At 36.6% G+C, this 24,874-nt stretch overlaps 3 protein-coding genes across 5 annotated transcripts in view; 1 reads left to right on the top strand and 2 right to left on the bottom strand.

Annotated features, from left to right (window-relative positions):
- LOC127450199 (monocyte to macrophage differentiation factor 2-like) overlaps positions 1-496 on the bottom strand; it is a 41,417-nt gene extending 40,921 nt beyond the window's left edge. For all 3 annotated transcript variants that reach the window (XM_051714070.1, XM_051714069.1, XM_051714071.1), the window contains exon 1: positions 176-496. Coding sequence is in view for 2 of the 3 variants with exons in the window: in XM_051714069.1 (XP_051570029.1) it covers positions 176-213 (38 nt within the window). In the remaining variant the exon portion in view is untranslated. The remainder of the gene's footprint in view (positions 1-175) is intronic.
- An 8,900-nt stretch (positions 497-9,396) lies between these two features.
- LOC127450192 (WD repeat domain phosphoinositide-interacting protein 2) lies at positions 9,397-19,485 on the top strand. The gene is made up of 12 exons (XM_051714062.1): positions 9,397-9,636; positions 10,666-10,748; positions 11,930-12,099; positions 12,214-12,310; positions 12,538-12,635; positions 12,732-12,824; positions 14,047-14,117; positions 14,239-14,346; positions 14,549-14,713; positions 14,846-14,953; positions 17,797-17,894; positions 18,016-19,485. The coding sequence occupies exons 1-12, from the start codon at positions 9,563-9,565 to the stop codon at positions 18,126-18,128; spliced, it is 1,278 nt and encodes a 425-aa protein (XP_051570022.1). The 5' UTR covers positions 9,397-9,562; the 3' UTR covers positions 18,129-19,485.
- LOC127450623 (actin-related protein 2/3 complex subunit 1B-B-like) lies at positions 19,326-20,563 on the bottom strand (the record flags this gene model as incomplete). Its single annotated transcript, XM_051714858.1, has 4 exons — positions 19,326-19,940; positions 20,035-20,116; positions 20,206-20,402; positions 20,489-20,563. Coding segments are annotated over 4 exons (393 nt in total), but the record flags the coding sequence as incomplete, so codon positions are not given.
- Positions 20,564-24,874: the final 4,311 nt, after the last annotated feature.

Here is a 24,874-nt window from a genome sequence, read left to right on the forward strand (position 1 = left end):
GCTGTAATTTAACAGCCCATATTCATTATTTTGTCAAAGATACTGTCCTCTAAACAGACCAAACATAAATTACATTTCTTGAAAATTGTACAAGTTAACCAAACTTTTTTCAGTTGCTCAACAATATTAAGAAAACGATAAACTTTGCATGCTAAGTGCATGTGATGTAACTTACCTGCCGAACATCGTGCTCCTAAAATCCATACTGTACATAGTTGTACATGTTCGCTTCGGAGCTTGCTCCTGGGTATATCGACTGCTCCCCACACAAATAGCCAACTCCGGATGTTTCAGTGTGTCCGAAAGTTGGGAAGGAAGCAGTAATGCCTCTAAACGCACGTGAAGAAAACTTTCGGTGCTCGTTGAGTGCACATGAGCAGAACTGCGAAAAGCGGTCGCTAGACAGTGACAGACAGTAGATTTTTGGAAATATTTCCCTTTTGAATAAATAAAAACCGCAGTAACGCACACACATTTTGTCCTGGGCACAGCATATTTAAGCGCTTCATAATCAAGGTTTGCATTGATAGTGAGCGAGTGAATGGCAGCAGAATTGTATTATGGTATATACACAGTATATGAAGCCCTCTGCCGGTTATACAAGTTCACTACATTAAAACCTGCGTTTCGGGGTTTCAAAGAAGAGGAGAAAATCGGATAAATTGCTATATGTAAAACTCACATAGGAAATATATGTTTATATATAATTTTGATATTATATGTTTTTTTTTTTATATGTATAACTTTACTATCATCTTTTACATGGTCATATCTCAGATTTCTGTATGGGTGCTTATTAACGTGACAAATGAATGGTTATAATCGAGCAGATATGGCAAGCCGAATTGACTTTTATTCATTCGCAGGATATGAATTATTGACATCAACAATTCAATTTTCACTAGTTAAAATGCTAATTCTTGATATCAGGAATGTATTTTCTCCTAGTGGAAATGCCAATTGTTGATATCAATAATTACATTTCCACTAGTAAAAACGTGAATTCTTGATATCAACAATGACGTCATCACTCGCGGAAATACATTCTTGATATCAAAATGGAATTTCAACTAGTAAAAACCATAATTTTTTGATATCTGTAACTGAATTCTTACATGTAAAAAAGGAATTGTTACATGTTGAAATGTAATTTTTACTAGTTAATATGGTCATTTCAGATATCATAAATTCCTTTTTGGATATGTGCATAATAATGAGGAGTGCTTACGAGTTCCTTATGTACCTTATGAATATTCAAAAAAGAAAGGTATGGAACCTCGAAAGGAATACGCAAGCGGAAAAGAGAACCGCTAATTCATCTCCACGATCCGTTTCCTCTGTCGTTTATAAACCACACTTTTATTTTTCATATCAACACCACAAGGTGTATATTATTTTTACATTTAATAACATTGTATGATTTTGTAAAGTGTATCGAGATAGGTCCATCTGCAGAGCCGCAGAGCCACAGCAGTCTCAGGACTAATGCAGTGTTAGCACCATCTATAGTTTGGAGCATAATTTCTTACGTTTGTTTGCTTTTTAGATTTCAAATGTGCTGTTTTTACATCGATTTTGATTTGATTATTATCTCAAACATTTAATGGTAGCCTTTTCAACACTTTTCAATAAGGTTCCATGTGTTAACATTAGTTACAGTAGGTTTCATGAATTATCAGCATTTATTAATTTCTGTTAATGTTAATAGATAAAACATTGTTCTTTGTTAATTTATATTTTATGAACTAATGTTAACATTTACAACTTCTAATTTTAAAAATATATTAGTAAGTGTTGAAATTAACATTAACCAAGATTAACAAATGCTGTTACAAATGAAACTTTATTGTATGGTGTTACCCATTTGACTATATTAGGCCTATATGTGATCATTTGATTTCTTTCCTGTTCAAAGATTTCTTTAAAGTTACAAAGAGTACTTAAAAAAGACACAGAGAATGGGCATTTAATGTCATATGTATTTAATAAAATCAAATTCAAAATAAACACTCAATTACAAACCCTAACAAAACATGTACATTGCAAAATAAATAAAAAAATCAATTACATAACTGATATGAAATTTAAATAATAATCAATTAAACTAAAATAATTATTTAAACAACAAAAGCTTGAATGATTCAAAACCAAATCATTTAAAGAAAAATACAATCTGATCGACAGTTGAACTGTTTCCAGAATAATATTCGTTATGAAATACATCTATACAGATCCAGTAGTTAGCAGATAAATACTTAGCTTAATAAAGTAATTGTTTACCAAAAATGCTAGATTTAATAAAACTTTACATAGACAACAACTTAGTGCTCTCCGGCAAGATTGTTCTGTCATTAGCTCCGCCCCTAACATCAGTCCGGAGACTGCAGGCCTGAAACTGCTGTGACTTAAGGCCGATTTATACTTCTGTGTCAAACCTATACGGCTCTGTGGCTCAGCAGATGGATACTATTGTGTCTAATGTATCTGTGTGCTGTTGATAAATGTATGAAAACGTGTTCCTTCACTTTGCATAAAATCGTAGGCTAAATTAATGTTTGGGTAGGAGGAACAAGGACGAGTAGATATAAAAATCTAACAAACTTGTGTGCCTGTGTGTGTAAAGAAGCCGTAAAAATAATGGTTTTCACGTTTTATTTGTACTTAACCTTTGAGAAAATGAATTGGCTAAATCTTATTATTTTTAATTTTTATTATTATTTTATGCACTTTAGTTTAAAATGAAATGCACTAATTTAACAACCGGGGCCTCGTTTCTCAATAACGATTGATCTTAGCGGTTAAGAGAGTTTTCTACCAACGATTTTACGAATGTTCGTTATTTTTTACGTACGTTTCCCAAAACTGCGCTTAACATGAACGCAGTTTAAATGCTATTAAGAGAGTCGCTGTCCGTGTGACGGTGCTGAAATGTGACCGTATAGTGCTGCTCGTCATTGCAACTTCATTATATTTGTGCGTAACTTTAAAAATGTTTGTAATTTACCTCGCAGGGAATATTGAAAAATATTTTCTTAAATGTACAACTTAATTCACCACATAATGACTGCATTTTGTTTTGCAGAACGATATATTTATTTGACACAATCACTGCTTCGTTCATCAGATGTGCATTTTAACATTTCGTTTTCAAAATGGACTCTGTGTTTCGAGATTAAAACTTCCAGGATCAGTGCAAACAGCGGATGCCCTGTGTACGGTCCTGCTAATGACAACAAGCATTAATTCAATATAACAAGGTTATACAGAGGATTTTCATGCACTGCAGGAAGGTATTGACTTTTTTCCTTCTCTCTCTCTCTGATTGTAATTTTTACAGTTCTCTGCAACAATCATCCCACCACTCTGCTGTTACCAACTAGTCCACAAATAACTTTATTTGTTTACTTATTAATTTATCTGTTCATCCAATATTGACTAACCATTTTCTGAATTTATTATTATTATTATTATTATTATTATTATTATTATTATTATTATTATTATTCGTATTATTATTATTATTATTATTATTATTATTAGCCTTGTCGTTAATAATAATAAAATACAATTTATTTATACTGATATTAAATGAGCATAAAGTGTAGCTATTGGCATTTAAATTGTATTAGGTGTAATTTCGAGATTGTCCTGCACATATCTGCATAAATCTGTGTCCTTATGTTGTTCTTAGCGCTCTACTATTACTCCAGAGCACTCTTTATTCTAGGAGCATTTTCAAGTGCTACTTAAGTTACGATGCTTTGGGGAAATGGGCCACAATACTAAGATGAATCTTAAAATGGATTCTACGATCTACTTAGGCTTAGGATGCTTCTGGGAAAGGAGGCCCAGGAATGTTCTTTTCAATAATAACACAGTGCTGTTGAGTTTATCTGTCTAGTTGCGTCATCTTGTGCAGTTAGGAAACAACGTCAGTTTAAATATTTGGTGACTTGAAAATACTCATTTAATTCGGGTATAAGATATATCTCTTAAATATAAGCAATATATATATTGCTTATATTTAAGATTTACACATTTCAATTTCATAACATAATAATTGTGTGATCTTTAGCTAATATTAATACAACTTAAATTTATTCAAGTTGTATTGATTTAATATTGTAAAATATTGCTAACTATAATTTGATTACATTTTGTTATGAAATTAAAATGTGTAATTATAATACATATAATACTTTCCATAAAAATATGGATATGTTTGTGCTTGGATTAAATGCAATAATTTTGGTTGAAAGTGTGCGCCAGTTATTATAATATATATATATATATATAAATTTTGCGCTGTCTTCTTGCACTTAATTACCATACAGTAACACACACAGACGTACAATATTAACATTCTAGAAGATTCGTTTATGTTATTATGCGCTATTGTAAGACTCATTCCTCCACAATGTTGTCTTAGCAGGTAAGAAGACTTTTTTCCTTGGGCAGACAGCAGCAGACGTGGGAGGCGTTTAGCACTGGGAGTGATTTTTTTGTTACTGGTTTCTCATGTCAGAAAAAGCATGCAATGTCAAGTTTCAGTGCTCATTTAAAACCATCAAACTATAGCTAAGACTAATTATTCGGACAAAAGGCATCCCAACTGTAACTCCGTCGGCACGCAGGACTGCACAACGACCCTTATTTATGAATAATGAACAGTATATTGCAGTTGGAATGAATACAATTTACACCTGCTCCTTCTGTACTCCCTTAATCCCATTCGCCATTACATTTATTAAAACGCCATGAAAACAGATGTATTATAAATTCATACAATTCATTCAATATAAAAATAATATATTATAGAGACTAAACTCCCAGTCAGCATATGATGTGGCTTGCGATCTCTTACGCGTCGTCCATTAGAGACAACACCTCGCAACAGCACCAGATTTGTTCCCAGCAACAATATTTTTCTGCGTATGGCATGTGTAGTTTACAGTGAGTGGTAGTTGGGGACAATATTTAACTAAAATTGAGCCAAATATGCAGAGCGGTACGAACTGTTATTCTGGCTAAAAGGATTAAGGCAGTGGAAGACGGCGTGGGTTGGCCAATCAGATGAAAGGGGTGTTGCAGTACCGCCCACATATGCAAATCTAATATTGTTTTTATTTTATTTTTTTAACAATGGACAAAAAAGAACAATTTAAATGAATTCTCATTTTCCGTTTCTGAAGCATAAAAATAAAACTTAAAAAACAAAAGAAAAAAAATACAAAAAAAAAAGCTGTTTTACCCACATGGAATGCCTCCCTCCATTTTTTTAACCTGCTACTGTTGGCTCCAAAAGTGGATACATGGAAAACCAGATCTCATTAATATTCATAAAGTCATTACCATAGCTATTCTTACCTGTTAAAATTGTATTTCTAGATATCGATAATAGTGTTTTTACTTGTTAAAATCACATTTAAGATATCAGTAATTCTATTTTCACTAGTTGCAAAGGCTATTTTAGATATCAAGGCAATAAATGTTACAAGTAGAGCTCCCTTTACTGATATCAATAATTACATTGTTACTAGTTAAATGTTCATACTTGATATTACAATTGAATTACAACTAGTGAAAATGGTCATTTTTTATATCAGCAATTGAATTTCAGCATGTTACATTTGGTATTTCTGATATCTGGAAGTGGATTTCAGATATCAATAATTTGGAGTTAATTAATGATATCTAACAAGACTTTCTTACTAGTAACAATTGCATTACAGATATCAGAAATTAAAATTGTCACTAATAAAAACTGAATATCTGATATCAAAAATGAGCATTTTTATTCGTTGTAATTCAATTGTTGATATAAAAAATTGGCATTTCCACTAGTAGAAATTACATTCTTGATATCAAAAATTAGATTTTTACTAGTAAGAAAAGAACTGTTGATATGTGAAATTGGACTTTCAACTAGTAAGAAACTAATGTTTGATATCAATAATTGCGTTTTGAATAAGAGTGAATGACATATCGGTGTGAAACTTTACTTGTGAAAATTCAATTATAGATATCAAAAATTATGGTTTTTACTAGTTGAAATCCCATTTTTGATACCAAGTATGTGATTTCGGCGAGTGATTTTCATCAGAGACTCCAGCCACCTGGGCCATGGGCTGTTCTCACTGCTACCATCAGGCAGGCGGTATCGCAGCATCAGTACCCGCACCAGCCGACTCCATGACAGCTTCTTCCCCCAAGCAATCAGACTTCTGAACTCTTGATCTCCCATGATCAAAATACATCAGCACTGCACTTTATTACTCTTATATCTGTCATAAATTATATTATTATTATATTATATTCTCTCTTAACAACACACTGGCAACTCACTATCAACCGACAGCCTGAATGTCAATACAGTACAATACAACCTACTGTACATTTTATATATACTATATTTACTTTTTTTTATTGTATAATGTGTATTCTATATTGTGTGTATTGTATACTGTACATTGTATGTTATTATTTGTATATTGTGTTGTGTGTAATTATGTGTATATTAGACTTTAAATTGTGTTGTGTAAATCTGATGTTTATTGTAAACTGGTTTATGTCTCATCACTGTCACGACTACTATGTTGCTCGGAACTGCACCCAAGAATTTCACACACTATTGCACTTGTGTATATGATTGTGTGACAATAAAAGTGATTTGATTTGATGATGTTATTTTTTGATATCAAGAATTCACATTTTTACTAGTGGAACTGTAATTACTGATATCAACAATTGGCATTTCCACTAGTGAAAATTACATTCTTGATATCAAGTTATAGAATTCTAACTAGTGGAAACTGAATTGTTGATATCAACAATTCATATCCTGCGAATGAATAAAAGCTAAAACGGCTTGCCATAAGAAGAAACCTCAGCTCGTGCACTCTCTAAATTAAAGTCCCATGTAGAATATGGAGTCAGTACCAGCAGGTACCAGGTACTGGGGAAATTGACAAGTGTTTCCTCGATACCACTGCCCCCATGAGCTAAACAACTTTATCTAAATATTGTCTTATTAGGGCCCGATGGTGTGAGGACCCTATTGTTCTTCTAGTCGTGTATTTTATTTATTTTTTTACCCCCAAATGAATCGCATTTTTGAGGGCCTAAACATACTCGAAAACTCATGAAACTTTACACACGCATCAGAAGTGGCGAAAATATCCATCTGATATGGGTTTCAGAATTAGGTGTGGCAAAATGGCTCAATAGCGCCACCTACAATCTTTCAACGATGTGCGCTTTACGCTACGTTTCACCTACACGTACGAAAATCGGTACACATGTGTAACATGCCAATACCTACAAAAATGGTCTCTTGGACCCTTGCCCTAAACTCAACAGGAAGTCAGCCATTTTGATTTTTCTCTTAAATTTTTGCTCAGTTTTTGCCATTTCCAGGCCTCGTACTTTAACGACCTCCTCCTAGAGATTTCATCAGATCTACTTCATATTTGGTTATTCTAACCTAAAGGCCTAGGCGATGCTAAATTGCTAAGTTTTTGAGTTTTCTTTGAACGGCGTTCAAGAACTTTGTGGCGCCCTTACAAAGTTTGATGTTTCACCATGAAACAGGAAGTTGTTATCACTCAAACATAAAATGTCCAATCTGCTCCAAACTTTACATGTTTTATAAGAGTCCTGGCCTGAATACACCTACGTGCCAATATTCAGTTATAGTCATAGCGCCACCTACTGGCAACAGGAAATGACATGTTTTACACTGTGATACACTCTTAACAACATTTAAGTGCTAAAAAAATACCCCCAAAAAATTGGAGTGACATTTCCCTGGCACAGCAGCCCCAACGTGCACCAGGGTGCGAGGGCCCGTTCATCGCTGCTTGCAGCTTTAATTAGTAATGTATTTGCCATATTTTAAGGTGTGCACCTCTAGCAGTGTGGATGCAGCATCATTCAAACCACTGACTTAGGCACGGGTGGGCTACTACCCATGGGCATTCAGGCCAATCCAATCATTTTCTTATTGCCCCTGTTCCACCAAAAGCTAAAAGCTTGCTGGCCTCGAACCATGAACTACTAATGTCAGAGGCTGTTGGACTGGATAATGTCAGTTTTAAAGTTTTCAAGACAACAGCATCTCAAAAAATAAATAAATAAAATAAAATAAAATAAAATAAATAAATTGCTTTCATTATAAAAAGCTGTTTAAGCTGAAAACATCAGATGTGCTGTTGAGACGCACGTTCAGTTGACGGGCATACCGTATTGTGCAGCGGATCTAATTTTTAAGACAAAATAATGTTAATTACAAAGTATAATTTGTTGAACTTGATTATGAATTTAATTTGTTAAAACTTCTATTCATTGCAGCAGCTTGTGTGTGCATAAAAAATAAAAAATAAAAATTTTGGATGATAAAATATGCTCTCAAAACTCCTGTAAGACTTTTAAACTCCAGCCTCTTTTCCAACCTCCAGACAACACAAGTTGTGAAAAGTAGATGTAACCTGTATAAAATGCCCCACAGGAAAATCCAGCTTAAGCTGGTAACTGTGTTTTAGAACATGGTAGCTGGTCCAAGCTGTTCCTTAGCTGGTCCAAGTTGATCATGAGCTGGTCCAAGCTGGTCCTTATCTGGTCAACCTGCTACCATCTATCAAATACCAGCTTGACCACCTTGTACTGGTATGACAAGCTGGTAGCTGGTCTCCCAGCTTGGACCAGCTAATGACCAGCTTGGACCAGCTAGAAACCAGCTATCATGTTCCAAAACACAGCTACCAGCTTAAGCTGGATTTTCCATTAGTGTTTGCATTAAAAGGACACTCACAGCCTCGTTTTAATTACATTTACATTTATTCATTTAGCAGATGCTTTTCTCCAAGGCGACTAACAAAATGAAGAAGGATACAACAAAAGCGATTCATCTTAAGGAGACAGTAACACAATGAGTGCTGCAATGCAAAGTTTCAATTGTATCAGAAAAGTAATAGCCATGATTGAGATTAGAGTGCAAACATGGATTTTTATTTTAATTTTTTTAGTGTAGGGTTAAGTGCTCATGGAAAAGTTGTGTTTTTAGCCGTTTCTTGAAGACAGACACGGAGTGGGCTTCACGGATGGGGTCGGGAAAGTCGTTCCACCATAGACGTACAGCAGAAAGTGTGGGAAAGTGATTTGGTGCCTTACGGTGTTGGTACCACAAGGTGCCGTGCATTTGCAGACCGCAATCTCCCGTCAAAAAATAAATATGGCACTACTCTTAAAAGGCCTATAAGTGATGGTCATTTTCAATGAGTACTATCTATTCTTCTTTATTATACGTTATGCAGAGCAAACTCATTTCTATTGAAGTAGGCAAAAAGAAGTGCTCCTTTCCCTTTAATTAGGTCGAAGCTGGCGCGTGCCGCAGCCACTGCGCATGCGTAGGAAAAAGGTGCAACAGTGGCAAGAGAAAAACAACAACACTCATTGGAACAAGGGTGGAACTCATGGCACCGTGCGGCGACCCCAGATCCCACTGATTTAGTTCACTTCTGAGCCTCTTTTCAGTTCGACTTGATCTGTAAATGGTGTCGAGCCCATGAACCTGGCCAGTCAGAGCGGAGAGGCCGGCTGCAGCCAGCTGCTCTTCGCCAACTTTAATCAGGATAACACGTGAGAGAGCGCCGCAGGAACAATCATACTGCTGCTGGCCTAACAGCCCATCTGCACTGCAAATGCGCCACACAATAGCAGCAGAGCGCTTCCATTATAGTAAACGAATCTGTTTATAATGTACACTGCAGTCGCGTGCTTCGCTGTTTATATTGGGATCTCTTTAGATTTGTCGCGTTGTGCCGTTGCAGTGTGGATGGGATTTAAAAACGGGCTAACCAGCTAATACACACTCACTCACTGTTTATATTCTAAAATGTATTCGATATTCGACTTTCAGACAATTCATTGTGCTGTTTTAAAATAGTTATTGTCTTATTAAAATCAGTCCTAATTCTGACCATATGAAATAAGCACAGGAGCCATTTAGCACTAGCACCCATGCTAATTTAATTTATCTGTTGTTTTGAAGTGTGTAATAATGTGACTTTCTGTAGTGAATTAAAAAATTCGGTTGGATGTCTGTTTAACAGGCGTTAAAAGGGGCTGTTAGCAGTGTGTTAACCGAAATGTTGAAGTAGCTCGACAACGCAAAAGTGCCTCAATTGTCAGCCAGACACCAAAGTAACCCATGACTTTAAATTGAGCTTTGTTTGAACGTGTGTATGTTATCTGTCTAATTTGACAAAAGCTGTTTAAAATTTTCAGAAATCTTTGTTTTGTTTTTAAGCAAGCAGCGACATAATGCCGAGTTAGCCAGAGCTTGTTGTTTGGATTCCATTGCTAGTTTTTCTGCTGCCTCACTTCGCACTGCCAGTGTTTTTATAAGCAATAACAGCTGCTACATTTCAGCAGTTTATATAGTTTAGTCTAAATAGTTTAATGTCTCCTGCTCATCCATCCACCCTTTTAAGTTTAAGCATGACACATTACACCACCAGTATTGCAAAATACTCCTTTAACCCAGTTCACATTATGTTAACAACCCATTGCAGTCATCATGCAAGCCTGAAGTCCGTAGAGCAGCAGCTTTGTTTAATGCAGTATAATGCAGTAGCTTTAAATTACTGTTACCTCTTTTCATTCCAGATCATTAGCTGTTGGTACCAAGTCTGGGTACAAGTTTTTCTCCTTGTCATCCGTCGACAAATTGGAACAGATATATGAATGTAGTAAGTCATTATTTTTGTATTAATGTTGAACCATCTTAAAAAAACCTATACTTAACCACATGTAAATATGCACATCACATGTAGTGTGGGTACTTGTAACTTTGTCTGGTTTCGGTTCATGGAGGGGGTTGATAATGTCTTTCTGCTCTCTCTGGAACGCAGAGATAATCAGGGACATAGGAGTGATTTGAAAAGTGTGTGTGGGGCAGGGTTTTTTTGGGGGGTGGGGCACACTGTGGGTCCTTTTGGAAGAAGTTCTTGTCTTTGATGCTTAATGGACAATTTATCGTTCTGGTCATGCTAATGTACACAATATAGTAAAAGGTATGATGCATAACACCTGTTTACCTAGCTACTGTGTATAAGACAGTATTTTTTACATGTGAGGGACTACAGTGGAAGAATGGCACTAAATTAATTTGCTTAAAGGTGCACTCAGAAATTTCTATGCATGAAGTTTTGGACTTACACTGACACCTAGAAGCATGGATACAGCATCATTCAATCACAATATTTTCAGTTATCGATGCTATTGTAGAAATTCACTATTCACAGTCAGCCATGAATAATTTAATGAGTGAACATGTTCAATAACAGGGTGGTTACTGAGATTAAGCTATTAGTTTTCAGCTGGTTATGTGATCCAACATGGCCGCCCCATGAGGGGACCCTCTCCATCTAAAAAACAAAAAAACAGCTTTATAAGGTTACTGATATGATTGGAGTATTCATCTCATGTGAGTGCTCTTGATTTTATACATATGTTCAAAATGACAATTCTTTTCTTAAGGAGTACAACTTTTTTTAAAAAGGAAAAAAGTGCACCTTTAATTAAAAATGTTTAATTATGTACTGTAGTAGCTTTAATAAAAGCAAAAAGGCACTCAAGGGGGCATGCTACTATAGTCACAGTTAAAATGGTTGCAGGCACTCCACTGAAAATTGTGTCCAAGAAAGCCTTTTAGCCTTGACTACATTCACAATATAGAATGAGTTCTCATACCTTATTGTGTGATATAAAAAAATAAAGTTGGTGGGACAGGTGTAAAAGTGTTGTGGAAGTTGTTAGTTATGCCATTTGCTATGCCCCTGAAATCCATTATAAATGCTTGCATGACATAAGTTGGTACCTTTATCTTTCTAGTATGAAAAACATTTTATTTCCATGCATTTCTGCTCAGCTGACACCGAAGATGTGTGCATTGTGGAGAGACTGTTCTCCAGCAGCCTTGTCGCTATTGTCAGCCTTAAGGCACCTAGGAAACTGAAAGTCTGTCATTTCAAGAAAGGGACGGAGATATGCAACTACAGTTACTCAAACACTATACTGGCTGTGAAACTAAACAGACAGGTGAGTCAGTTATGTGTGTTCATGTGAGCAGTGAGTGTGTTCTGTGACTCATGGTTACTCCATTGTGCTTATTTTATTATCTGAGAATGTTGCACGATTATTTTATTTTCGCAGAGACTGATAGTGTGTTTAGAGGAGTCACTCTATATCCACAACATTAGGGATATGAAAGTACTACATACCATTCGAGAGACCCCTCCAAATCCTTCAGGTTGGTTTTCTTGCCAGACATTTTTGTGTAGAAACAGATGCTAGAGGTACTTTCTTTTTTTTCAGCTGTTGTGGTGGTCTATTTATGTTTGGGGAAGTGAAAGCAGAGGTTTAGAAGTGATGTGGCAACTCGTAAATAACGATCCTGTTGTTATTAGTTATAGGGTGGGTAACGGGTCGTACAGATGTTTTATTTTTTATCAGTAATATGTCATTTAATGTTTATAGGACTATGTTCCCTGTCAATAAGTAATGATAACTGCTACTTGGCCTATCCGGGAAGTGCAACAATTGGGGAGGTACAAGTTTTTGACACGGTTAACCTGGTAGGTGCTGTTTAGCTTTACTTTTTGCCATAATTATGGTTTTCAGGAATGGTGTTGGAGTAAGTTAATGTGTATGTGTGTAATATTCCTCCTCAGAGGGCAGCAAACATGATCCCTGCCCATGATAGCCCACTAGCAGCACTGGCATTTGATGCAAGCGGCACTAAATTGGCCACAGCCTCTGAGAAGGTAGAGCTGTGCGTGTATGTTTTTTTTTTTTTTTTTTTAAAGCAACCATTTAGAGTAGCACATATTAGGCTGGGCAAAATATTGAGTATTCAAAATCTATGTGCAGTTTTGCTGGTAATATAAAATACCTTTTATTTAGTATCAAGTTTCTTAAAGGCAATGTAATTAGACTTGCGAGTAAGTGTTAAGCGTTAATGTTTTAACAGCGTCGTTCTTAAACTTCAGTTGCACAAATGGTGTAAGAGTTTGCCAGTTAATTTTTTTTTTCATCAATTCATCCAGAAACTGTCCATTTCAATAAACCATTTCCAAACTCTGAAGTGTTTATATCTATCTAGGTAATTATTGCTTATTATTACTACTCAGTGTTTCATGGCTGCATATAAGTAAATTGTACAATGTTATTCTTGCTTATTAAAGACTGTCTTTGTAAGGATTTTAGTTGTTGTTTTTTAACCTATTATCATATTTTAATATATTTTAACCATGAAAATAGCCATAGAAGCTTGCATGGCGTTAAAAACAAACACTTTTTTTTTTATCCCCCTTTTCTCCCAATTTGGAATGCCCAATTCCCACTACTTAGTAGGTCATTGTGGTGGCGTGGTTACTCACCTCAATCCAGGTGGCGGAGGACAAGTCTCGGTTGCCTCCGCTTCTGAGACTGTCAATCCGCGCATCTTATCATGTGGCCCGCTGTGTATGCCACCGCGGTGACTCCCAGCATGTGGAGGTTCATGCTACTCTCTGCGATCCACGCACAACTTACCACGTGCCCCACTGAGAGCGAGAACCACTAATCGCAACCACGAGGAGGTTACCCCATGTGACTCTACACTCCCTAGCATCCGGGCCAATTTGGCTGCTTAGGAGACCTGGCTGGAGTCACTCACGATTCGAACTCGCAATTCGAACCCGTGACTCCAGGGGTGGTAGTCAATACTTGCTGAGCTACCCAGGCCCCCTACAAACACTATTCTTGTTTGTATTCATTTTGTGAAAAACACTGTGGAAATCATCTTCTTGATCAACTTTAAGCAGATTTTTACATAATTTTACTATTTGTATTAAACTACTTTTTTGTATATAACACCCAGCTCTTGTGCATTGTTTGGTTTAAAATACATTTTAAACATTTTAAGGTGCTAAATTATGGATTAATAATTGATTTAGGATGTTACAACAATTGTTCAAACCTTGTTTTCTTGGTATTATTTTTTAGGGCACCGTAATCCGAGTGTTCTCCATCCCAGAGGGCCAAAAGCTGTTTGAGTTTAGGAGGGGAGTAAAAAGGTAGTTAATTATATTACTGTAAATTCTGTCTAGTTGTATTGATTAAAATAGCCAGAGAAATAAATGTACCTTAAGCACACAGAATGTAAACAGAACTCATTGCATTATTTTTCCTTGACAGATGTGTAAGCATCTGCTCTCTTGCCTTCAGTATGGAGGGACTCTATCTATCTGCCTCAAGCAACACGGAGACAGTTCATATTTTTAAGTTGGAGACGCAGCGAGAGAAGTCAGTGTAACAAATCCCACTAAAATGGGTGGTTTTTCAAAGCTTGATGATTTAAAGTCTTGTTTCAACATGAACAAGGCCTCATCTGATAACAGATTTTTAAGCTACACTAACAAGCCAAACCATTTGGAGCATAGCTTTCTGTTTCATTTTTGTTTTTCGGAATCTTATCATGATTTCAAACTCACTTTTACCATCATAGGCCTCAAGAGGAACCCACTACTTGGACGGGATACTTTGGGAAAGTATTGATGGCCTCCACAACGTATCTGCCTGCACATGTGACAGAGATGTTCACTCAAGGAAGGGCGTTCGCTACAGTCAGATTGCCCTTTTCAGGTCACAAGAATATCTGTGCTTTGGCCATGTGAGCAAACCATTCTGAATGATCCCACTGCATGTTTTTTGAAGGCTAGATATGGTTTCTGTATTGTAGAGTTGCTATCAGAGTGGATGTATATCTGATTATTTTGCTTGTGATTGCTCTTTGATTTTCTAGAATCCAAAAGATCCCACGCCTTCTGGTGGCTGCAGCGGATGGTTATCTTTACCTGTACAATCTGGACCCACAGGAAGGAGGAGAGTGCACGCTAATGAAACAACATAAGTGAGAGATCCACTGTTACCATGTTAAAATCATCATACCATTAGTCTGAGCCTCTTTTTCATAAAAGACAGGTCATGGAAAACGATACATAATAATTAAATGATACATAATTGTGGAAATTTCTAGGGTGAATATACATTTTTCTAGTTATGGGCAGCTCTTAAACATTTCATGCGTTAGAAATACACTATTTGTAGTGCAATCTCTTTAACATTATATATTAAAAAAAATCCCCATCCATTAATCACGAATGACTGGAAAAGTGAAAACATGAACAATCTCAATTGCCATGGAAAAGTCTGTGGTGAACAGTGTTGGGTAATGTTTCTTTTAAAAGTAACTCATTAGAATATTGCATTACTCCTTAAAGTAACTTAATAAAAAAGTTATTTATCATGGAAAGTAAAACGTTATGTTACTTTTGCGTTACTATTGCATTACTTTTTTCTCACAGCCATTTTCTGTTCTGCTATGCTATGCATTCCATACAAATAAGCAATGCATTGCATACAAGAGACATTACAGGTCATGCTAGCTACTGTACAACACTCATGTCAAAACAACATAGTAAACAAACAGATATTTAGAAAGCAGGTCTTCACATCATATTTATAATAAAGAATCAATAACATGAATATGCAAGATTTGTTTTTCCATCAACATGGCAGCCAATATGAATAATGAAGAATAACCACTGTCTTACCTAAAGCAGCAAAGTCCAACACTTGAACCTGCATAATATCTGTCATCATGTGCTATGCCCATCGACAATGTCAGAGTCAACTTAAGATGTTTTTCAAAAGTCAGGATGAAATTCAGTGGGAAATGCCAGCCTAACATGTTCAAGGATTAAGTCTGATGAATAAATGAATATTTTTCACTTAAGTCATCTCAGTGCACACTTTTAGTTTATCCACGGTGCGTACAAACGCCACAACTTCAAAGGCGCATGTTGATACAACTTGAATGGAATCATTTTTAATGCTACCAAAATGTCATAAAAACAGTTTGTTTCATGAATCAAACTACTTGTTTATTATAAAACAAAAATGTAGAATATTTTTAGAAACTAAGACATTTTCTCTGCGTACACAAACCATGTAGAACGTTGCTTTTACCTGCAAGGCAGGACTTCCTTTCTACAACCATTGACTGTTGGGTGCTAGAGCTTCTTGGTTGGGCGTTCTAATTTCTCCCATACATTTAAATAGAAGTGACTTGTCTGCTAAATAGTCTCTGGCCTCACACTCTATAAAACTACAGTGCCAATCATGCACTACATCTCCCCGAAGTTTGCGCACTTACTCCTGATTTCTCACAATACAGAGACAGTAGAGGTGTACAAAAGCAACGGGTTACTTTATTTTAAAAGTAACTCCAATATTGTGGTCTAAAAAAATATTGCATTACTGTACTCATTACTCAAAAAAGTAATCTGATTACGTAACGTGTTACTTTTATCGTGTTATGCCCCAACACTGGTAGTGAATATACTGTACATTCACCAACCACTTTAGTAGGAACACCTGTGTACCTACTTATTCATGCGATTATCTAATCAGCCAATCGTGTGGCTGCAGTGCATAAAATCATGCAGATACGTTCAGGGGCTTCAGTTAATGTTCACATCAACCATCAGAATGGGGAAAAAAATGTGATCTCAGTGATTTCGACCATGGCATGATTGTTGGTGCCAGATGGGCTGGTTTGAATATTTCTGTAACGGCGAACCTTGAGCGAACCAATGTTTTTCCAGTCTTTAACTGTCCAGTTTTGGCACAGGCTCACCAAAACTGGACAGTTAAAGACTGGAAAAACATTGCCTGGTCTGATGAATCTCAATTTCTGCTGAGGTACACAGATGGTAGTCCCACTGCAGCCTCAGCTTTCTGTTCTTGGCTGACAGAAGTGGAACCCAATGTGGTCTTCTGCTGTTGTAGCCCATCCGCCTCAAGGTTCGATGTGTTGTGTATTCTGAGATGCTATTCTGCTCACTTCAATTGTACACCAAAATGTTACCGTAGCCTCTTTTTTTGTTAGCTCGAACCAGTCTGACCATTCTCCATTGACCTCTCTCATCAACAAGGCATTTCTGTCCTCAGAACTGCCGCTCACTGGATGTTTTTTGTTTTTGGCACCATTCGGAGTAAATTTTAGAGACTGTTGTGCGTGAAAATCCCAGGACATCAGCAGTTACAGAAATACTCAAACCAGCCCATCTGGCATCAACAATAATGCCATGGTCGAAATCACTGGGATCACATTTTGTTCTCCATTCTGATGGTTGATGTGACCATTAACTGAAGCTCCTTACCTGTATCTGCATGATTTTATGCACTGCACTGCTGCCACACAATTGACCGATTATATAATCGCATGAATAAGTAGGTGTACAGGTGTACCTAATAAAGTGGTCGTACTGTATGTATTTCTAGTTATTCTAGTTATCAAATAATAGGTGGGGTAGATAATTGCTTTTGTGTAGAGCATAACATGCTGATAAGCCATAATGATGTACAATTTGTCAGTGAATCGTTCTTTTGAGAGTTTTTTTAATGACTGTTCACAAATCGGTCATAATGATTCGTTTGCAGATCAGTCCTAATCAACATTCTTTTTGAAAATCTATATCCTGTAATTCCAAAACACCTGGAAAAGTCAGAGAAATTCATTGGTCAAAAAAAGTGGGAACCATGAAACATGAGATATGCTCTGATTGGCACTGATTTTTGTTGCTTTGCATGAGGACATCAATATATGAAATTGGTTACATTTTCTAGCTTTAGTCTGTTGTCACTGTGTATGATTCTTGTTTTGATAACATTAATATGCTCCTACATTAGGTTAGATGGAAGTGCAGAGCCAGCAAATGAAATTCTTGAACAGACAGCACATGACCGACCACTTGTGGCACAGACCTACAGTGCTGCTGTTGCCAAAGGTAAGTTGTCAGATCCTTTTAAATATAAGGAAGGTGGAGGGCAAAAGAATCTAAAAAAGAGAGTTCTCAAATGTTGCTCAAGGCCTTCTATTAAATGATTCCATGGTTTTCATTGGCTCAGGTTACAGTGAGGATCAGGGGGCGGTAGGGGGTGCTGGAGTGGAGGATGACATGAACACTCTGCACCTGGATGAAGAGAATGAGCAGCCTCCCTTAATCCTGGAAACAGACTGAGCCTCTGACAGTCATACCCTGACCAGAAGATGGTGTCGACTGAGTGACAATGCAGAGGAGAAGGAGGGGGGGGAGTGGGGGTGGCTATCCTCCTTCTGGTGTACTGCTATGGACATATGTGACATGATAGGGAAGGGATTAAAAGAGAAATAATTTTAAAGCAAGCCTAGCTGTAGCCTTACTCTGTCTGTTGTTGCGTATAGATGTTTTCCTTCCCCCACCCTTGTGGCTTTATAGAATCTGGTGAATTTCATTTTGTTTCATTTGTTTTTTTTAATGCCCAAATATGTCCTTAATTCAGACCAAAATATGAAGCTGCAGGTGTCACGTTTCTTAGCTTTGCATGTACATGTGCCAAGAATAGACATTCTAGAAAAACGTAGCTTTCATGTTGATGGTTCTGATGTGTTTGCTGGCCATTTCTTCTCTTGAACTTTGGTATTTGTGTCTTTTTACAATGTGATTGAAAGCTAACTGGCTTGCATTGCCTACCACATCACCACATAACTGTGCAATGTCTGCTTTGTGAAGTCCTATAAGAATCATCAACATCTGTGGCAGATGATTGCTCATGAAATAACAGAGCATAATTTTAGGTGAGGTCACACAATGTTAACACTAAGAGGCTTCTCTTTTTGCAAAAGGAAAACAATATATCTTTCTAAAAGGCATCGGTTACATTTTTCAGTGCAAGGTTACTGCGTTCTCTGTCTCGTGACAGTGGAAAGGAAAATCTTGTAAGCAGGATGTTGTGAGCTTACAATTGGGCATGTTCCCACAGACATCCACATCCTCGTGTACTACAGTCTGTTAAACAAACATGGCTGGAGTCCAGGTCACATAGTCTAGCAGTTGAATCAGAACAGGTCAAACGTATGATGTGAAATCCAGGGTTCCTGAGTTCTTAGGAGAAATTAGAGGATCAGGGCTTGTGAATGTGATTAACAAATATTAACAATACATAATGCTAGCCAGTGTGCCCAAATGAGCACACAGTGGAAAAAAACAATAAAGGCAATATAAGAAGATACTGCCTAAATTCTTAGATGGAGCTCTTAAGGCTCCATTTTATGCATGATTTTTTTTTCTTTAGCATGTTTTGATGTTGCATGTCAACATCATTAATCAGTCGACTTATGTTCTCATCAGCCAATGAGCTCTAATGCCCCAAGGCCACTTTAATATGTTTTCTAATGATTTTTGTAAAAAAAAAAAAAAAAAACAATACATTGTTCCATATAAAGATTAAATCAATCCTCTGTTGAAAATGTTTAATCGTCTATACATATAAATCATGTTGAGTAACAGTTTCAGCACATATTTTTAATTTGTTTTTAATTAAATTTAGTGTGGTGTACTGATTGTCCATGTTAATTCAACCGGTAGATAATCTGCATTGTTGTGTCCCGGATCTCATAAATATTTGCAATTTAACATTCAGAATGCTGCACCTCAGTATGTAATCATATTTATTAATTTCAACTGCAGTATTGAGGTTTAAGGCAAGGTACCTGTAATAATTAAAAACAGAAAAGCAGTCTATGACCAGCATATATATTCAGAAAATGGATCAATAAACAGCTCTTGGTTCATCCAGAACCTGTTTCCAAATGCTTATCAGCATCCTTATATCACTATAAGCATTGAACAAAATATACAGTATATATATATATATATATATATGAAAATGTCAAGACAATTGACAAAAGATGATTAAAAAAGCAAGCAATTTGCATTGAGATTTGGTTCTGGTGTACGCTTTGATTTCTTGCACTAAATAATCTTGAGGTCCTTCATTTCAGATGCGAGGGTCTAAAACAGAAGATATCAATCATCTTTATGCACTGCAATATTATTGCATGAATTAATGAATGATTCGGGAAAACAACAGTTAATCAAGTTTTACTTTTACATCCCAAATTGCCATGCCTCCATCCTGGTGCAGAATCGTACACTTGGCTTTTACCCCACCAAGAATTGAGATTTGGCTAAGATGTGTGTAAACGAAGGCATTAATACATCTGTATGCCCATTTGATGAATAAGGTTAGAAAACTGTTAATGAGAATAGGCCTAACCTGATGCTGTTCTTGTGCACAGGCTCCAGGACTGCTTCCTTGCTGTCAGTGGTGGCTTTCTTGTCCAGGTTCTGAAAGAGCTCTCTGGCTGTCATACCCTTCTGAGCACTCTGCTTGGGCACATCCAGTTTCCCACCAAAAGACAGGGCTGTTTTACTTGAATCATAGACAAACAGCACAGGGTAGCAGTCATGGCCCTGAAAAAGATGTGAGAGTCTCAGATTTGAAAATTATGGGACACAGTAACAATGTTCACATAGGAAAATATAGCATATGAAGATACAGCTGCCACTAGGCTGATCTCAGTAATGAAAGTAACACACAAAATAGTCAAGGTTTCCAAAGTCAGGCTGGCAAGATGAGAGAATAAAATAATAAAATATACAGTATGTAAATATGATTTGTCATGGTATCATCAACATGTGCCAGCAATATATTAAACAATCAGATGATCTTATTCCATTCTGCAATGAAAGTTCTGAAGACCTTATTTAATAAGGGTGACACTCCACAGTTAGGAGATGACATTAAAACTGAACACATTTATAATCTAATAAAACTAGGAAGCATCCTATTTTATATAACTATGTCAAACTATGGTGATAAACAGCAGCAACTAAAAAAAAAAGACATGTTCCTTTAAAGCTACACAGGGGCTCAAGTGAATTAGCAAATTATTTGTATGAACTAGTTAATTTATATGAGCCAACTTGAAGGACTTGATTTTAAAGGAATAGTTCACCCAAAAATGATAATTTTCTCATCATTTACTCATCCTATTGCCATATCAAACTCGTATGACTTTTTATCTTCTGCGGAACACAATTTTTTTTTTTTTTTTAAATGGAGATATGATGTCTGTTTGTCCATTCATACAATGTAAGTGAATGGTGACCTAATTTTCAAGCTCCAAAAAGGACAATAAAGCCACATAAAGGTAATCCATAAGACTCCAGTGGTTTAATCCATGTTCTCTGAAGCAATCTAATCGATTTTGGGTGGGATTTGAGTCTTAAGCATCTTAGAAACATGCACAACAAAACTTTGTCTCAGAAAATAATCAATTAATTATTTAAAAGTAACTAAACATTTTCTGTCCAGTAACGGAAGAGTAAATGTCTGCTGGAATCATTACCACATTAGAAAAACATTAGACAATAAATCACGTAGTGCCATCAGTCTTTGTATACTGGTTTTGCTTCAGGACCCAGATTTTACATTGGACATCAAGTGGCGACCTAACACAGTACCAAAATTGCTTATGGTACAAAAATAAATAAAAATGTCCTCAAAATCAGACTTAACTGCATATACCCAACAATATTTTAAATTACTAACATGAAATAGGCTTGTCTTTGTAGTTTTAGTGTTTGGTTTCTAAATGTCTCTTGAATTCAATGGTTTCTGCTTTCATCAACCAATAATTCAGGGCAACACACCCTATGGTCGGCATAAACCAGGTTTATCCTTGTCTGAAGTTAACCCGTATTTAATGTAGTCTGGATTATATATATATATATATATATATATATATATATATATATACAGTGGTGTGAAAAAGTGTTTGCCCCCTTCCTGATTTCTTATTTTTTTGCATGTTTGTCACACTTAAATGTTTCAGATCATCAAACAAGTTTAAATATTAGTCAAAGATAACACAAGTAAACACAAAATGCAGTTTTTAAATGAAGGTTGTTATTATTAAGGGAAAACAAAATCCAAACCTACATGGCCCTGTGTGAAAAAGTGTTTGCCCCACCTGTTAAAACATAACTTAACTGTGGTTTATCACACCTGAGTTCAATTTCTCTAGCCACACCCAGGCCTGATTACTGCCACACCTGTTCTCAATCAAGAAATCACTTAAATAGGACCTGCCTGACAAAGTGAAGTAGACCAAAAGATCTTCAAAAGCTAGACATCATGCCGAGATCCAAAGAAATTCAGGAACAAATGAGAAAGAAAGTAATTGAGATCTATCAGTCTGGAAAAGGTTATAAAGCCATTTCTAAAGCTTTGGGACTCCAGAGAACCACAGTGAGAGCCATTATCCACAAATGGCGAAAACATGGAACAGTGGTGAACCTTCCCAAGAGTGGCCGGCCGACCAAAATTACCCCAAGAGCGCAGCGACGACTCATCCAAGGGGTCACAAAAGACCCCACAACAACATCCAAAGAACTGCAGGCCTCACTTGCCTCAGTTAAGGTCAGTGTTCATGACTCCACCATAAGAAAGAGACTGGGCAAAAATGGCCTGCATGGCAGAGTTCCAAGACGAAAACCACTGCTGAGCAAAAAGAACATTAAGGCTCATCTCATTTTTGCCAGAAAACATCTTGATGATCCCCAAGACTTTTGGGAAAATACTCTGTGGACTGACGAGACAAAAGTTGAACTTTTTGGAAGGTGTGTATCCCATTACATCTGGCGTAAAAGTAACACCGCATTTCAGAAAAAGAACATCATACCAGCAGTAAAATATGGTGGTGGTAGTGTGATGGTCTGGGGCTGTTTTGCTGCTTCAGGACCTGGAAGACTTGCTGTGATAAATGGAACCATGAATTCTGCTGTCTACCAAAAAATCCTGAAGGAGAATGTCCGGCCATCTGTTCGTGACCTCAAGCTGAAGTGAACTTGGGTTCTGCAGCAGGACAATGATCCAAAACACACCAGCAAGTCCACCTCTGAATGGCTGAAGAAAAACAAAATGAAGACTTTGGAGTGGCCTAGTCAAAGTCCTGACATGAATCCTATTGAGATGCTGTGGCATGACCTTAAAAAGGCAGTTCATGCTCGAAAACCCTCCAATGTGGCTGAATTACAACAATTCTGCAAAGATGAAAATTCCTCCACAGCGCTGTAAAAGACTCATTGCAAGTTATCACAAACGCTTGATTGCAGTTGTTGCTGCTAAGGGTGGCCCAACCAGTTATTAGGTTTAGGGGGCAATCACTTTTTCACACAGGGCCATGTAGGTTTGGATTTTGTTTTCCCTTAATAATAACAACCTTCATTTAAAAACTGCATTTTGTGTTTACCTGTGTTATCTTTGACTAATATTTAAACTTGTTTGATAATCTGAAACATTTAAGTGTGACAAACATGCAAAAAAATAAGAAATCAGGAAGGGGGCAAACACTTTTTCACACCACTGTATATATATATATATATATATATATATATATATATATATATATATATATATATATATATTATTTGTCTTCTTAATTTTCCTAACTTTGTTCATGGTTTTCAAGGATGTTGGTATTTGCCTAATTTAGCCAGCTTCTACCAAGTACCTTGTGCTTAATTTGTGCCAAAATACTGTAAATTTTGATAGGAAACAAGGCCTGTGACATCAACAATAAAAGATATGGGAAGCATTTTTTCTTCCCTTTTAAAAGTTGATAAGCCTTTTATTTTGCTATCCTAACTTCACATGATTATGCAGGTAATTGCATTTTATAAGTTGCATTTAGTACCATTTTTTCCTCTGCTGTTCGCAAGCCTATCAGAACAGACCTGTGACCCATTTTTAGGACGTGACCCACCAGTTGAGAACCACTGATGTAGTGTCAACACATCATATGGTTTAATGTGTAATCTGTAATCCTGCATCCTAACACATGGGTGTTTCTGTACATGAGGAATGTGTTTGGGTTAGTAGATACATGTTGGTGAGCATGTCCCTCATGAACATAAACAGCATCTCTATCATGCACTGTTAAAGCCCTATTATCCAAAACACTGCTTTAATCCATGTCATTTAAAAGTAAAAGAGAGCCCATCTGCCTTTTAAGTAGATTAACCAACATCAGTTCTGCTCTGCCAGAAGAGCCACAATATCCATTTATCCAGCTTAAAACTCATCAGTCATTTTCCTGCTCAAAATAGCACACTGAGATCAAACGTGAGCCACTGCCCACAGCAAACTTGTTTTCTTTGGGAGACCACTTCACACAGTGGGCAGCACAGTTGATATTGAGAATGACTAGGGTGGGCTTCCATACATCTCCCTTCAGGGTCCAGACGTAGGCGTTACGGTCTGTGCTGCAGGTGACAATGTGATTGCTCTCCGGGGCCAGTCAATGACTGGTTGATGAGGCTTGGATGAGATGGTGTTGCTCATATTAATGCTCTGTGACTATGTAGGTCAGATGAACCTTCTAAACATACCTGTTACCTGCCCATTGTGCTCCTTCAGCACATGGATTTTGTTCCATTTGTTTCCTTCCTTTTTATAGATGTGGACTTCATGGTTATTAGGACACAGTGCAATTTCTAAAGGAGACAAGAAGCCAAGGTATAAAATATTCAACCAAAAGACAAGCATATGACCAAAATACTTTGGCTTGATGCATGGGATAACAGCCTAAATATTTGATCAGTTAGTTCTTGTTTATTCAAGGTTAATTAGTGGCGCTTTCTTAGGCAAGCTTCACTATTAGTATTGCGTTTGTGTTTTAGACATGAATGATACCTCACTAGAGCTGTTCAGGTTGTAGTCCAAAACCCAGAAAGAGAATTAGCATTTTAGAGCTGTGGGTTTCCTCTGGATTTTTCTATGGGGTTTTGGCCCAGTGACAAATAAGGTTTTCAATTCATCAAAAATTTAAATAGTTAAAACTGTACATCAAAGTAGTTTTTGCTTTTATGAGGATGTAATT

This window comes from Myxocyprinus asiaticus, chromosome 13 (assembly GCF_019703515.2).
Source record: "Myxocyprinus asiaticus isolate MX2 ecotype Aquarium Trade chromosome 13, UBuf_Myxa_2, whole genome shotgun sequence".
NCBI classification, from domain to species: domain Eukaryota; kingdom Metazoa; phylum Chordata; class Actinopteri; order Cypriniformes; family Catostomidae; genus Myxocyprinus; species Myxocyprinus asiaticus.